At 47.2% G+C, this 15,963-nt stretch overlaps 1 protein-coding gene and 1 long non-coding RNA gene across 2 annotated transcripts; both read left to right on the top strand.

The window, feature by feature from the left end:
• The first annotated feature begins 3,201 nt into the window (after positions 1–3,201).
• Positions 3,202–4,961, top strand: LOC121076902. Its single transcript, XR_005823786.1, has 3 exons — positions 3,202–3,924; positions 4,642–4,785; positions 4,874–4,961. It is a non-coding gene; the product is annotated as an uncharacterized LOC121076902 (long non-coding RNA).
• A 6,689-nt stretch (positions 4,962–11,650) lies between these two features.
• On the top strand, positions 11,651–14,857 carry NHLH2 (nescient helix-loop-helix 2). Its single transcript, XM_040571541.1, has 3 exons — positions 11,651–12,550; positions 12,741–12,818; positions 14,411–14,857. The coding sequence occupies exon 3, from the start codon at positions 14,431–14,433 to the stop codon at positions 14,854–14,856; it is 426 nt and encodes a 141-aa protein (XP_040427475.1). The 5' UTR covers positions 11,651–12,550; positions 12,741–12,818; positions 14,411–14,430; the 3' UTR covers position 14,857.
• The last annotated feature ends 1,106 nt before the right edge of the window (positions 14,858–15,963 follow it).

Raw genomic sequence — 15,963 nt, 5'->3', positions numbered from 1 at the left:
TATCAAGCTCCATGAAGTGATGTTAATTCTGCTTGTGAAGTTATGACCTTGGGAGACCCTCCATCCCCCAAGTCTTTGCAGTACTGTTAAATGGCCATTTATTAGCTGCAGCCCATAATTTCCTTCCTCCTGTGACCCATCCTGTAATTTTTCTTGAGATGACAAGCTACAAATGAAAAGTGTACTTGTTTTTCAACTATAGCATATAGAATATGGATATGGGCATGAAAAATCCTGAATCCATCAAGAAAGAAGAGACTTCTCCTTTTAGGACCTAAGGATCTAAGGACCTGGTGCTGGGCTGAAGCCTCCATGCCATGCAAGCTGGAATCTACTTATGCACAGCGCAGTGATAACGAGCCCAGTTACCCATCACTTAATTCACCCACATGCTCTGACAGATGAACTTTAACGAGCCTCACAGCAGTAGCTGGAGAACTTCCTGGTGATCCTCCTCTCATTATTCCCTTTGCAGATTTGGCAAATGGGAACATGTGTCCTCCCATGGCTCTTCCATGCCAGAGTCTGGTGCATTAGCTTAAAAGCACTGAGACACCATATGATGAACTGGAGCCGCTGAGACTTTCTGTCACAGGGGCAATAACTTGTGGCTGATAGACGAGGCAGACAGCTGGATCTGAAAGTAGCCTAAACTGCCACAAAAAGACTTGCCAGCTCATCTGTCAGCCCTAAGTGAGCAGTGAATCAAACTGCATTAGCCTCTGCTCAATACTGCAGAGCAGCAGTTGTCAGGAAGATAATACCCAGTACACAGAAGGGGGCAACTCACCACTCAAAGTCCATGTTTTAAGAGACTATGGAGAAAGCAAGCAGGGGAGTGACTGTACATGTGAAACCAGGAAGAGGAATTCAAGGTGGCCTACATACATCTTGGTTTTTTTTGAACCTAGACCTTGTATACAGACAAGCTATGGTCAGTAGCCAGCTGGAGTCCCTTTGCAGGCTGACACCTACTCGGAGGTTTGATTTTGTTGAGCTGAGAACCTGGGAACACAGTGTTGCATAAATGTCCTTACAAAGACTGTAAATTCCACCAGTCTATACATGGATTCCCTCAGACATATTCCCTAAACACTGCAGCCAGTGCATGTCAGCACCAAGGATCCTGGGACCACGATCCCATTTGATTTAGCAGAACACCAATAGGTACTACTATTCCTAAGCCATCATATAGAAGTAGACAGGGGTCTGTCCTCCTACCAGATACAAACTCCTGACATCTGAAACCTAGTGGAGAGAAGATTTAATCGTGTTTCTGTCTGTCTTCTACCAGATTATATCTGTGCCTGTAATTCACCCATACCCTATTTTCTCTTACATGTCACGTAAGACTAATGAAGCTGTTCACCTTTTAAAAACATTTTGAGATCAATGGGTAGAAATCTTCTCTGTAAACAGGTAGTACAATAATAAAGTTCTTCAACAAGTGTTTCTTGGGGCAATGGGCACAGCTTCAACAGGGATAAAAAAGGCAGCTGAGTTGGATGTACAGGGAATCAAACATTTGACTACAATCTACAAAAATGTAAACATCTCTTCCCCAATGCACAGCCTTCAACATCACCCAGGAATGGTCTGAGTTCATAAGGAAATCCTGAAGATAAAAAATTATATTTTATCCTTCAGGGAGGCTGTGTTGTCTGCTTGGACTGAGCCCTGACCAGCCAATCATCTTGGTAAATCTTTTCCACCTCAAACGAAGGACCACCCGACTAAGTGGTCTGAGAATTCTTTATGATGAACTGTAACAAATAACAGCATGGGTGTAAAGAGGAGAAAATAGAGAGTTTAGGCAAAAAGATGACAGCTGTGGGCAATGGACAGATTTCATGCTGAGAAAGGTATGAGGAAGCATATTCAAGAAGAGGATACAAAAACAACACCAGATCCCTCAGCATGAGACATAGGTCAAAACTACAGGAATAGGAGGAATGGAACACCCAGCAGTTTGTGACACCAACTGGAGTAAGTCCAAAGAGAATCTCAAAAACCAGGAGAGTGATGTTACATAGTTTCTGTGGGATGGGAAAAGGTTGTCAATAGAAATGGGTGAGACCACTGAAGACCCAATACCATCTTCCACATGCTTAGGACTAGAGAGCCAGACGTCTGGAGGATGAAGGAGAAATAGCTGCTGAAGCACAGAGGAGGATGAAACCCGCACAAAGACAGAGCCTAGGAAGCGGCATGAACCTCTATGAGAAGGGCTTTTTAGATTCCTGAGTGTATTCCCTAGAAATAGTTTATTAGGAATAACAAATAATTTCTTATGCCTGAGTGACTTCTTGGAGACCTATAAACAAACTAGCTGTTTCAGCCCAGCAGCAGCCTAGGGCACCAGCTGATAAGGAGGTCATAGGAGTGCTCCTCACTGCCAGATGAAGAGTTGGGTACAGCTCTCCTTCACACTCCATCACACATTTAATTTCAGGGTGAGGAAGAGATGTCTAGGCCCTTACTGTCACTATGGGACAGCTGCCCTGAATGTAATGGACAATCTCAGGCAAAGGCACAGGATGTAAATCGGTTTGCCTCCTGAGCCAGGAATGACTATACAACTCACAAGAGCCAGTGTAAAGCCAGTGTTGTGGTTTAGCCCGGCTGGCAGCCAAACACCACACAGCCGTTCGCTCACCCTCCCCCCTCCCTCTCCTGGATGGGGGAGAGAAACGGGAAAGTGAAGTCTGTGAGTTGAGATAAAGACAGTTTACTAAGACAGGGAAAAGAATAACAACAATAATAATAATAATAATAGTATTAATAGTAATAATGTGTACGAAATAAGTGATGCACAATGCAATTGCTCACCACCCGTTGACCGATGCCCAGCCTATCCCCGAGCAGCCGGCCCCCCCTCCACCCCGGCTAGCCACCCCTATATATTGTTCAGCATGACATCAGATGGTATGGAATACCCCTTTGGCCAGTTTGGGTCAGCTGTCCTGGGTCTGTCCCCTCCCAGCTCCTGCTGCATCCCTAGCCTGCTCGCTAGCAGGACAGAGAGAGGCTGAAAAGTCCTTGGCTTGGTGTAAGCACTGCTCTACAACAATTAAAACATCAGCATGTTGTCAGCGCTCTTCTCATTCTAATCCAAAACATAGCACCCTGCCAGCTACTAGGAGGAAAATTAACTCTGTCCTAACTGAAACCAGGACAGCCAGTTACAGCTGGCCCAAACTGTACAAGTGGAAATAAATTTGTCAATCTGCACCCTTGTATACTCTGATGCTAGCAATACACTTGCTGTTCATTCTAGGCATTAACGTTGTTTCATTATGCTTTTTCATTATTAATCATTATTAATCAGTTAGTTCCAGTCCCTGTTTACAAGGGTAATCCAGGGAGTGAGAATAGAGCACTGAAGAAGGCAGGGAGAGATGCAAGGAAGATAGTTCCAGCTTCCTTTGTACTAATATAATCAGGGCTGACCCTAATTAACACCGGCCTTCCCTTTCCTGGCAACATTCATCCACAGATCTCAGAGACACTCACCTCATTTCACACCATTTCTTCTGTGCTAGACTGGGAAACTCCCACTTTCCTGGGGACAAACCTGAGGCACAGAGTGGTGAAATCGTTTGTTTGAAAGAGCTTTCTGACTCCAAAGTGTCTCGGCTGAGAGCTGAGAAGTCCTGGCTTCCTCTTCATCCAGTATCACCCCCAGAAACGTCTGGACCTTTCACCCATGCATAAAACTACTGAGAAAGAGGACTGAACATGCAGCCACTTTGGGAGCTGACAAGCATGGAAAGAATGAGGTACATGACATAACTGAAAGCACCATTGTGACACTGTATGAATCTGTGATGCATCCACAACTTGGAGAGTACATTCTGGTCCCCTCCTCACTCCAAATGACATAGAAGAACTTGTTGAAGTAAAGGAAGGGCAACAAAGAGATGTGTATGTATGTGTTTGCTCCCATGCAAGTTACTACATGACCAAGGTAGCAAGCGACTAACAGACTTAGGGCTTCTGGGACTAGAAAAGAGACTGATGAGGAGAGTCTGCAAAAAAAGGAGAGTGGAAGAACAGATGCATATAAGAGAAGATCAGAGTATGGTTGTGCACTGTTTCTAAAAATCAAGATGTAGGAAGCAAATGAATTGATAGCATGCTCAGAATAAACAAAAGGAAGAGGGAGGGGGTGTATGATGTAGGGAAAAAAAAAAAAGAAATTAAATAAATTAATGAGAAACAAATTCTTTGGGGGCTGTCAACCCACAAACCTCTTCTGGCCCAGGAAATAACCAAGCCACAGTTTGCGAGAAGACAGGAGACCATGCCTGGTGATGTTACTCACCTTGTTCTCCTCCTCGTCCTCCTCTTCTAAACCTCTGTTACCAACCAGTGTCAACACAGGGCAAGAGGGCCTGTTGGCATGGCACAACAGAGCCACTCAGATGTCATTAGGTTAACGAATAAGTGCCCTTCTACCTGCCTGCCTGATTAAATAGCTTCTAAACAACACTCACCTGGTTACCATAGGCCACTTGCATTGCGAGACAAACCTTAAAATGACATTTATGGCTGCCTTGTTGCTAGGTGCCCATTGTGTCTCTCCTACAGATGTGCTCTTAGCCTGTGACCTTTGTTGCATATGGGCACATCCTATTTCAGGTTGCAACACTAGACATTTGCATCAGCATCTTCAAGAGTGTTCAGTGCAGCCACCAGCGAAATGCCCGATACTGGTCATGGTCAGGGAAAGGCCACTGCAGTGGTCTGAGCAGCTGGGTGATCCAGTGAGGCAGTCCTTATGCTGTAAATATCAGATGCAGTGCTTCTTCCTTATCAGCTGGCCTAAACTGTCTTAATATGATCACTGGGTTTTGTTTTACTTCTTCAAAAGACAGAAAGGATACCTGGAGGAGAGGGCTGGGTCACATCAATGGAGGGAGAAATATCTGCTTATGGAATACAGGTGGCTTCAAAATCTCCTTCTTCTTTTTTTTTTTTCCTTTTTTTCTTTCTTTCTTTTTTTTTTTTTTTTTTTCCACAAGAAAGAGCATTCCCCATGGCTACACACACAGACATCAGATTTAAAAATAACCAAGTTCCACCTCGACTGTGGGGGAGTGAAAGACAGAAGACAGATGCATTGGCTGCCAGCTAATCTTGACATCCACTTTTTCTTTCCTCACCCTGGCAGCCAGCAGTTGCAGACACACGTACAGGTAAGGTCCTCGGTAGCAAGGCACGCTGTGTCTGCCTTCCCCTCAATCACTAATTGTTCCACCCCAGCCACGTGTGCTTGGGATGCCCACAGACTACTTGGTACACCAGGCAGGTATGAAAATCACCACAGTCCCCCTAATTATCCTGCTTAATTCGCAGACTACTCACTGGTTGTTTGTGTGTGTGTTATTTTACTGTCTGCTCCACACAGCTACTTCCCATGGCTCAAGGTGTACAACACACGTGTGTGCATGTGCAGGACTGCTTGTATTTGCAGACCTTGGCCCAGGTCTGAGGTGATCAGCTGCTTTCAAGGAGCCAGGCCTTGCTCTTGCTGCCTTTTCCCTGCTCAGGCAGCAGGAGTTTCCTCCCTTTTTCCCTAACTGGCTATATTCCACTCATTATTTATGCTTTCAACCAAATGCATTCGTTGAAAACATATGGCACTACTGCCCACGTACTCAACACTACTCTTCATGCACTCACGAGCAGTAGAAGCTGCAGCAATACAGCAAACTTGCTTAATTTATTTGCAAACATATTTACAAGCATCTCCTTATGTGTTTGCCTAAATTGAATGGCTCACAGAGAACTCCTTGCCACAGAAAATTATGGATGCTGAAAGTTCACATGAATTCAAAAAGCAACATGACAAATTCGTAGAAGAAAAGATCATCCAGTGCATTAAAGTGCAATTAACCGCATGTCAGGAGAATATTCTGGGGAAGTATCACTATAGGTTTATGCTGTTCTCACAGGTTTCTCAGGCACTCTCTTTTGGTCACTGCTGAAAACAGGATATTTCTGGTCTAACCCACTGTGGCCATTCTTGGGTTTTTAAATGTGTTTTCTGTGATTTTATTGTGATACAATTTCTAATATTCCTGTCCCAGGAGAATTTTGGCTGCATTAAGTTCTTATAGGCACACTGAAAACCATAATATATATTTCTTGTTCTATACTCAGAGCTTAGCATGCTAAGCATCTCATTACTGGTCTAGGATTATGAACAGGAAGAATAGGATATATCCTAGACCAGAACCACCTTAAGAGTAAAGCAGGTTTAACCTATTCTGCATGGTAACGAGACATTCAGACCTGTTCAGTTGAACAAAAAAGGAAGGCTATGGAACTGATATGGCCACTACCAATGAACAGTGACCTAGGAAGGACCAGCAGATGTTTGGTTTTATCCAGGCATGTCTTCTCTTTCTGCCAAAAATGCTTGCCCAGGTGGAATTTTCCCATGTGTCCAAAATTTCTGGATGTCTGACCACAGCAACAGCAGTAGCGGTAGCTAGGCTTTGGTTAACTGGAAAGTCCAAAATACCAACTGGAGCATACAGGCAAATCAGCTGTACAGCACGCATGCATTCACCTGTTCACAAGGTCCCAACCTAAACCTGACAGTATGATAACAGACAACTCTGGACGCAAGATGCAAGAAAATCCCGTGGCTAGATGCCGAAGTGACACATGCTTATTTTCCATATTAGTGTTTTCAACAGTGTGAAGAAGAGCAGGTGGTTGGAATAATTTACCAAGGTTGATAGTGGATCCTTCACCACCACTGATGTTTAGACCAAGAGAGAACACTATTTCTGAAGGACACATGCTCATTTTTGCAGGAACCAACCAGGGAAGTCCTATGGCCTTTGACCTGGAAAGAAGTACTCACAGTAATCCCCTCTGCCTTTAAAAACTCCACACCACCCTCCATATCCTGAGACACCCTACCCTCAAGAGAGCTGTGAGTGTTTACTAACATCGCAAGGATGATCATTGAAGTCAAAGCAATATGGCAGTGAACAGTCATAGAGAGCCTGCTGATGGCACCTGGTTATTTTCAGTAGCAGCTAGAGCTTGGTCTTAATGTTGCAGCTGGTCTAATCCAACAGGCAAAGGGAAGGACTGGAGCCAACACAGAAAACAAGGGTCATGAGCCAAAACCTGGAACTAGGTAAAAAGAACAAAGGTTTTGTCCAAACCCCCTGATTTCAGTCATTAGTTGGCATAGAGATTACAGGTTTAAACAGAGCAGCCGGTCCCAGGGACAGTCACCCTCACACTTGCAAGGGGCCAGCTGAGAGGACCTGCCTGTCCATCAGATGCTGGCAGACCACACCAGTGTTGCTTCACATCCAGACCCAGTAGCTCTGATACCTCTGCCTGTGGTCCAGAAGGGAAGCTCCTTTCATTTTTCACATTCCCCATTTCCAGGTTGTTCCCGCCAGCATCCTCGAGGCTCGTGACCAGATATTAAAGCAGCTTCAATCCCACTGCCTAGATAAAGCAGACATGACTGGTGGAAAACAAAAAATATCACCCAAATGTCCAAGGGAACCACAAACAGAGCCGCTGATCTATACCCAGCACAGATTTTTCAAAAGGACACGGATTTTCATGGCTCAGCGTTCTAATTTGTTTGACCGTTTATTTCCAAGGAGCACATCCAAGAGTGACAAGCTCCATTTATTTCAATGGGCAGCATATGCCAGCAACTTGAATGGCGTATGCTATAAAAGAGAATGGATGTTCTCATGCATTCTGGAAAGCTGTCCTTTAGACAGATAGAGGACGTGTCGGTAATGGAAGTATAGCTCTGCTCTGACAAGCAATGCCATAAAAGTGGCATTGTGGGTCCCTGTGTTTGATGTCTCCCCATGTCAGCCCTGTGAGATTTGCTCTGACTGCAAGTAAAAAATGATTGTCCAAATACCTGATCCAGCTCTGGAGGGCCCAGCTGGGTTCCTTCACTCTTGTGCTTTGCCAGGCCAGAACGACATTTCTGCAGGACAAATGTCGACTCTGGGCTATTAGTGCTGCACTCGTGTGAACTATTAGGGCCAATTCAAGCCTATTCTTGCAAATGACATTACCTTCAAATGATCGTGTGACATGAATCTGAGATGTTCATGCAAGCACATAGCCCCTTTCCAAAAAACACCACCACATGGCAGTGCTGTTTTCAGTCTCCCTCTTCTGACTCCACCCTGCAGATGCCCCTGTTGTGAATCTTGCCTTTCCAAAGCCTGGTCCCTTGGGCACCCTAGAAGACCCTGCGTTATGAGTCTCTCGTGAAGATTGAACACCATTTATCAGTCAATATTGTTTGGTGACCTGTGATGCTTTACTGATGGGCTGTAAGTCTGACAGCAGTTGGTAGCTTGTATTCACTATCTTTAATTAATTAACTAAAATTAGTTCCATGGTAGGTCCCGTCTAGTGAGCAATCTGGGTCACAAGGTTTTACTAGCTTGCCAGTGAACCCTGGAAGTCAAAACAGAGCTTATTCTTGCTTTGCAGTGAGATTTGTAGGGACAAAGGTGGAGTGTGTTTCTGTTCAGAGCGAGTCTTTCTCAGCCACATTTTATTGTCATTAAACGTATGAGTTTGCTCCGAAGAAAATGTATGTTGTGTGCGCTGCAATTCCATCCACAATGGAATAGAAGGGCAATGTCTAAAGCCAGGTAAAGAAAAAGAGTTGCTGGTGGCTCCCTCACAGCTCTCCAGCATGGCAAAATGTAACCCTGGGTTGTCCTCCAGGAGATGTCTGCCCATTTGAGCCTCAAGGTTCACTAGCATGGATTTGGCTTGCAGTATGGCCACAGCCATGCAATGCCCCTGGACATCCATGATACAAACTTGAGACCCCTGTTATGCCTTGTTTTTTTTCCTATCCACTTTCTCTTCATCAGGTGCTGCTCAGAGGCTTTGATTTTGCTTTTTATGGGGAAGCCAAACCAATGTTATTCATGCCATTGAGGTCATCTTTTACACCATTTGGGCATTTCAGTTAGTCTTAATGCCAGTGAGGTTCTTGCTTAGTGAAGAGAACAACCATAGGCTTGCGTGGGCCATGACTGTATTTGAGGATACAAGTCATCAGGTGGCCTATGCAGCCCTCTTTGGGACCATGCTGATTCCCATAGCACAGATGTTCACTTGCACAAGGCCATATTCTAATCAAAAAGATACAGTGAGCTGAACAAAGAGCTTTTGTTGTCCATCCTTTGACAAAATGGAATGGTTTTAGTTTCCATCAACTGCATTTTTGCCCCAGAATTTTGGGTCATTTCTGGTGACCTCCACATCCCAGTCAGTTGGCTCTGGGACTGTTGAGCTGTGACCAGACTCTTCCTCCATGTGTGAGCAGCATGAGGGAGAGGAGATCTTCATGGGGAGAATTTGGCCCTGCTTCTGGGCTCCACGTCTCTCTTCAGAGAAGAGTCAGGCTGTCAGCTCCAGAATCTCTGACTGGTTTCTTAGGGATACAGAAGCTACACCCTGGCTCTTGCAGTTGATGTGAGATTTGCGGTATCCCAGCAGGGCAGCTGGGGAGATGCCGTAGGCCTTGCATGCCCAGGGCAGGGTGGAAACCTCTGGGTTTAACACGGCTGGGAGCAGAGCAGTGGGGTAATTGGATCACAGCAGTAGAAAACAGTGCTTTAAGAGGTGTCAGAAATGTCTGCTCATAACCAAAGGGCATTGAGAAACAACTGCTCGGTCTCTTCCTGGAAATTAAAAATAAAAAGCAAGCCATGTGATGACAGCATCTGCAGCAGGGAGCAGGGTGGCTTGCATGAATTAACAGCTTCCTGTCTGCTATCTATGGCAGCCTTAGCCAAACACTTGTTCTATCACCTGCAGCTCCCGTGGGCTGAGGCTTCAGACTTACACCTTGAGCAGTACCTCAAGGCAAAGAAGCATGGGATGATGGCAATTTGGTGGAATGAGACCTTGATTCTTGCAATGTGAGAGGACAGTGACCTTGAACTATTCAGATCCAGGTCTCCAAAGAGCACCCATAACGTTTACCTGTGAGCTGATCTGAATAGGGATGTGCCTCAGTGATTTGCATCTGAATCTTCCTGGCACACTAGCTGAGATTTTGGTTGTTTCTCTTCACAAGCAGCAAAGGAAATTACTGTATCCCTGTGCCTAGGAGCTCAAACACACTCCTGAGTACCAATGTTACCCCCTTTCCATGCAGACCTGCTACCTCACAGTAACATTTCTGTTCCCTTCAAACTCAGCAGGTGGATTTATGCAGATGTAGGAACTCCCTTGCCAGGACTGGCATAGAGGTGGGCTCAGGGCACACATGCTTCAGACCCTTCCAGCCAGAGGCTGCTCTGTATTTCTACACTCTGACTTCTGCAGTGAGCCTTTGATGTGTCCCATGGCAGCCAAGCTGCTCTAGGGCCAGGAACCATGTTGGATACCCATGACTGTGTCCTGCTGCCTTGTGGACAGGTGAAAGAAGAGAAAATCCCAAGCTTCTGTAGAAAAAATGTTGATTAGGATTTTCTTATAGATGTTACTTCTGCTAGTGGAATGGCCCTGGTCTAGGTGACATGCAGAGAGATTGTATTCTTTGCATGAATATCTATTACTTAAAAAAAAAAAATCAACAAAACCCAAAATTACTCAGGAATTCTACTTATTTTCTTTGAGGTCCTGTGAACTGCAAAAAGAGCAGAACCTCTCCCCTTTCAGAGATCTCTCAGCCTTTTGCATGTATTACTGGACAAGCCACAGGGACCCCTGCAATTGTTCTCCTACCACCTCTCCCCCCCACACACACATCCTACTGATGGGACCCAGGGAGAGGAGCAACTCTGGGGAGTCCAAGCTCCCAACAATCTGCCGGAGACCACCACCATGCCCACACTTCCCACTGCCCCTTTGTGAGGGATCGCATCAGCACAGGCTCCAGGAAATTCCCCAGGGAGGAAGGTGTACCAGCCCCCATTTAATGGTATCTGCTGAAAGGGAGATGGGGAAAAGGGGTGCAGAGCAGAGAAGGTGGTGTCAAGAAGTCACCTTGGTCACAGGCACCTCCTGGCTCCAGCAGGAAGATACCGGGCTCCATTCAGCCTCCTGTGAGCAGGAAAGCCACAGACCCATGGCTGGCTCCCTCACCTCATTGTCTGTGTGCTGGAGAGGAGGGGGGAGACAGACAGACAGACTGTCTGTCTGTGCTTGCCATGCACCATGGTTAGGGGGGAAGGGGAGCATGGACTGGACATAGGGACAGCAAAAATAAATTCAGTAGAAAATCAGCCCGGCAATTCTCCACAGGCTCAGTGTCCATGATGCAAATTGATGCTTAAAGCTTATTTATTAGCTTGCATGAGAAATGCCAGCGGTGTTTTTCTAGATCAGTGGGTATCCGATATTCTGGGGCGGACGGGGAAGGTGGGAGCGAGCATGGCTAGAGACCGTATATCCAGAGGCTAGGGTTTATATCATGGGCTGCTCTCGACTGTTATAATTTGTGGCACAGATACAGCGAGAATCTGATCTGCTGAAAATATTTGGGCTGTGAAAACTCCCACACTGTGACAGATGTCAAGTCCAATTAAGCGACTCGTGTCCAGGTTTCTGTCCAATAGGATTTCCCATTAAATATCAATTTAAGAGGGAAAAAATGCCGTCCCCTTTTCTTTCAGCCTTTATCTCTCCCAACCATCTCTAGGCTAAACCCTTCGGTACCAGGAGCGGATCCGCACGCATCTCCCGCTCTGTCTGGCTGCCCGTCTCACCCCTGCCACCCTCCGCACCCCTCCTCGGCTCCTTTGCCACTCCGGGAGGGGTGGGAGGAGGAACTGCACTTTCTTTTTGTGCGTGTGAGCGCACCTTTTTCCTCACCGACGTCCTCTCTCGCAGCCTTTTCCAACCCCGCGGCGAGATTTTTGTGCATTTGTTTTCTTTTCCGCGCTCGCAGTTCTTTCTTTCTTCTCACCCGAGCGATGCAGGAGGAGTTGAGAAGCTCAGGGACGGATGGGGGGTTCGCTTATCCATTTTTCCTCCCTCGCCAGCTCTTGAAGGACCAGCAGAAAAACTAAACCAAACATTTATTTTCTGACCGGGTCTCCCCCTCCCGCCGCTCTCCGCCGGACCAGCGAATTAACAAAACCCCACGTTACCCCAGAAAAAAAAAAAAAAAAGGAAAAAAAAAAAAAAAACAAAAACTAAAACCACCAAAACAAAAAGCAGAGGGGAGAAGAAGGAGGGTGCGAAGTATTTTCACCCCGACCCGCGGCGGGCACCGGGCCGGGCACCGGCGGAACAAAGCCGGCACCGGGCTCCGGGAGGAGAGGACGGGGGGCGGGGGAGAGGGAGCAGCCCCGGCTGGTGCTATCTCCGCATCCCTTTTGTTATTGATCGGCAGGACGAAGAGCCGGGGAGACGGCACTTTTCAGCGCAATTTAATTTCATTTTTTAATTTTTTTTTTCCCCCTAAACGCGACTCGCAGCTTTTGTCGGCGTATCGTAGCCTGCTGCCCCGAATTAACGGGCGGAGGCGGACTTTGATGGGGAAACGCTTTTTCCTCCCCGATGCATCGTAAGTAACTTAAGTTGTTATTTATACTCCGCAAAACAAGCACGGCGATAACATCTCCCATCTCTGGAGCGCTGGAGGCCGCGGCGAGGGATGAGAGCTGCCCTTCCCCGTCCGAGCAGGACACTTTTCCGCTCGTAATTCATTTGATTTGATTTTGATTTTTTAATTTTTCCATGCTCCGCTCCTGGAGGGTCATTTGAACTGTAAAGGAATCGCCGAGGGGGCGAGGGGACCCGGAGACAGCGGCTGTGCAAACGACTCCACCGAGGTAAGCAGCCCTAACAATATATCCCTTTTCCAGGTAGCACAGGCATGGCTTTATTAAGGGGGATGAGGGGGAGAAAGGGAATAAAAATAAAGTCTCTTTCTGGTTCGGATCGCCAAAACGGAACGTCTGGATAAAACCAAGCAGGAAAATTCAACACACACCATGGAGAAACCTTTAAGCAACTTTCTCCACGAACCACGTCTGTAATTGCCCGGTTTCCTAGAACCGCCCTGCAAATCCTCCCTCTGGTAGCGTGCTTTCTCCTCTACCCGCTCACTTGGATCCCAATTGAAAGGTGATTTTATTTTTTTATTTTTTTTTTATCTTTTTTCCCTCGGTGATAACGCTGATAGCTGACCTGCACGCTGCCCTCTTTATTTCCTACCCGTGCCTCGTGGGCCTGCTTAGTGCAAGGCTCCTTACCAAAACAGAGGGGAGGAAACCCTTCTGACGGCCCTGGCCAGCGGCGGCTCCTTTTGGGGCAGCTCTTCGTCCCCTCCGCCGCCCCGGGGCTTCCCCGGGGAGCGCTCTCCCTCGCCCGATCGGTGCCCCTCCATTATGCTCCTTATTATTTCTGCTTCTAACGTCTTCGATTTTTTTTTTTTTTATTTTTTTTTCCCTGTGACCCGAGGGGGAGACTTTGCCTGGAAACTTTACATGGAAACACTTGGCGATCTGAATTCTGGGGAGGTGGTGTGCTCTCCTCCCCACCTTGCCCGACACCCCAGCCCTGTACGCACACGCACACGCACACACACACATTTGTGTCCAAGGTTATTCACGAGGTGCCTGATGTATTGTTTTATTACATGCCGGCATGTCCACGTACGCGCTCGGATTTGTATTGCTGTCTACATGACAGATGGTGCTCTGTGAGGCCGCAAGAAGATACGATTCAATTTTCTTTTGAAAGGCACGTCCGCATTTATTTATTTATTTCCCCTTTCTTTCCCCCCACCCTTTTCGCGCAGGGAGGGGAGAGGAGGGAAAATTTAAAGGAATGGAAAAGTTCGGCCGCTGCTTTGGGTTTCTGGTTCTTTTTATTTTTATTTTATTTTATTTTGAATTTCACCCCTAAAAACAAATCCTGAGAGCCTCCAAACGTCCTCATTTGGTCGCTGGCAAACCGCTATCTGAGCACAATTAGCAGCAGGAAAAATAATAATAATAGTGATAATAATAAAAAGAGGAGCTCAGAGAAAAGAGCAGGAGGAGAGCCCAGCAGATACATCAGATCCCGTAGTTGTGACCGGGGAAAAAAATTTCCCCACTGGCCTTGCTATGCTCGGGGAGCCTTGAGCCGTCTCCCCGTTTAAAAGCATCGTGCCTGCGGCCCGGATCCCGAAAGAGAAACGGTGAAGCGGAGCTTGGCAGGGGAGGACGTGCGATGGAGGAAAACAAACCGACCCGATGCTAAGCCGCTGGACGCTAGCTTGTTAGAAATAAATCCTCATCCTCTTTTATCGCTTCCCGGGCCTGTTTCTACACAGGGGCGAGTACGGGGAGTAGCGGGAGCACACGCGGGACACGGGGCGGTGCTGCGGGTCGGGGGCGCTGACCCCCCCTTCTCTTTGCTTCTCTGTCCTGGGAAGGCTCCTCCGCCCCCTCCACGATGATGCTCAGCCCGGACCAAGCGGCCGACTCCGACCACCCCTCCTCGGCGCCCTCCGACCCCGAGTCCTTGGGGGGCGCGGACCCTCGGGCGCTGGGCTGCTGCGCCTCCGACCCGGAGCCGGCCGAGGGCGGCGGGGGCGGCGGCGGCGGGGGCGGCGGGGAGGGTCGTGCCGGGGGCCGGCCGGGGCTGCACCCGCCGCCGCTCAGCCGGGAGGAGAAGCGCCGCCGTCGGCGGGCCACGGCCAAGTACCGCTCGGCCCACGCCACGCGGGAGAGGATCCGCGTGGAGGCCTTCAACCTGGCCTTCGCCGAGCTGCGCAAGCTGCTGCCCACGCTGCCCCCCGACAAGAAGCTCTCCAAGATCGAGATCCTGCGCCTGGCCATCTGCTACATCTCCTATCTCAACCACGTCCTGGACGTGTAGCCCCCGCACGCCCGCCCCGACGGCCCCGCGGAGGCCGCATCGGGACGTGCCGGGCACCGGGAGCCCGGCCCCGAGCGTACCCGGCCGGCTGGGGGGCCGGGCGCAGCCGGGGCCGGGCGCGGGGACCTTTCCCCGCTCCTCTGCTCCAGAGGCTGAGCCACGGCGGGGCGGAACGCCCCCGTTTTTCGGCAGAGAGGTGTGAAACCAGATTGTCTCTTCAGGCTGTCAAGTGCCCCTTTATATATATCCAAAAACATCTACTTGTGACCTTAAACGTGTGACCCATGGGTGCAGTTAAAAATAACTATTTTTTATTTATGGTAGAAGGAGTGGACAATTTATTTTTTTCAAGACTTATTTATTTTTCAGAGTGGTGGCAATTTTACTTTGGATACTTTGTGCCAATTGTTTTCTATAGTCGCGTGTTTACACTTTCTCCTGTGGAATATTATGTTTAACTTTATAAGTGTTTGTTGGGATCAATACAGTGTTCCTTTTTCTTTTCTTTTCCTCTTATTTTTTTTCTGATTATATTGCACTTGTGTATGACAGACCTTCCCTTCCTCCCTGTTTATAAGTATATTTTACATATATCAAGACATTTGCTCTTGAACTCTTTTCTTTCTTGCTTGCCTTCCTTCCTCCCTTCTTTCTCTCTCTTTTTCTTTTTCTTTCTTTTTCTTTCTTTCTTTCTTTCTTTCTTTCTTTCTTTCTTTCTTTCTTATTTTATTATTAATATTATTTTTTGTGCGTGTATGTGGGATCGACAACCACTAGCACTTAACTAGAAGAGTTGTTTTTTTTTTAAACTTGTTGTTATTCCGATCTATAGTTATGTCTGAAAAGTACTTTGCAAATCGTTTATAAGGGAAGTAGTTTTTTGTGGGTGTATATGTGCGTGTGTGTATACCTGTATGTGTGTGGGGGTGAGCGGGGGTGTGTATGTGTGTGGTATATTTTTAGGAAAGGACATTTTTCCTAAAAAAAAAAAAAAAGGAAGAAGAAGATGAAGAAGAAGTAAATCCAGGACTGCTTTCCTTTGTGACAACCAAAAAATTCTATAACCTGAAAATGTTTCATGTTCTTTGCTGTGAATCTCTTAAAACA

Source organism: Cygnus olor, chromosome 1 (genome assembly GCF_009769625.2).
Source record: "Cygnus olor isolate bCygOlo1 chromosome 1, bCygOlo1.pri.v2, whole genome shotgun sequence".
Lineage (NCBI taxonomy): Eukaryota > Metazoa > Chordata > Aves > Anseriformes > Anatidae > Cygnus > Cygnus olor.
This window is presented reverse-complemented; position numbering and strand designations above follow the sequence as displayed.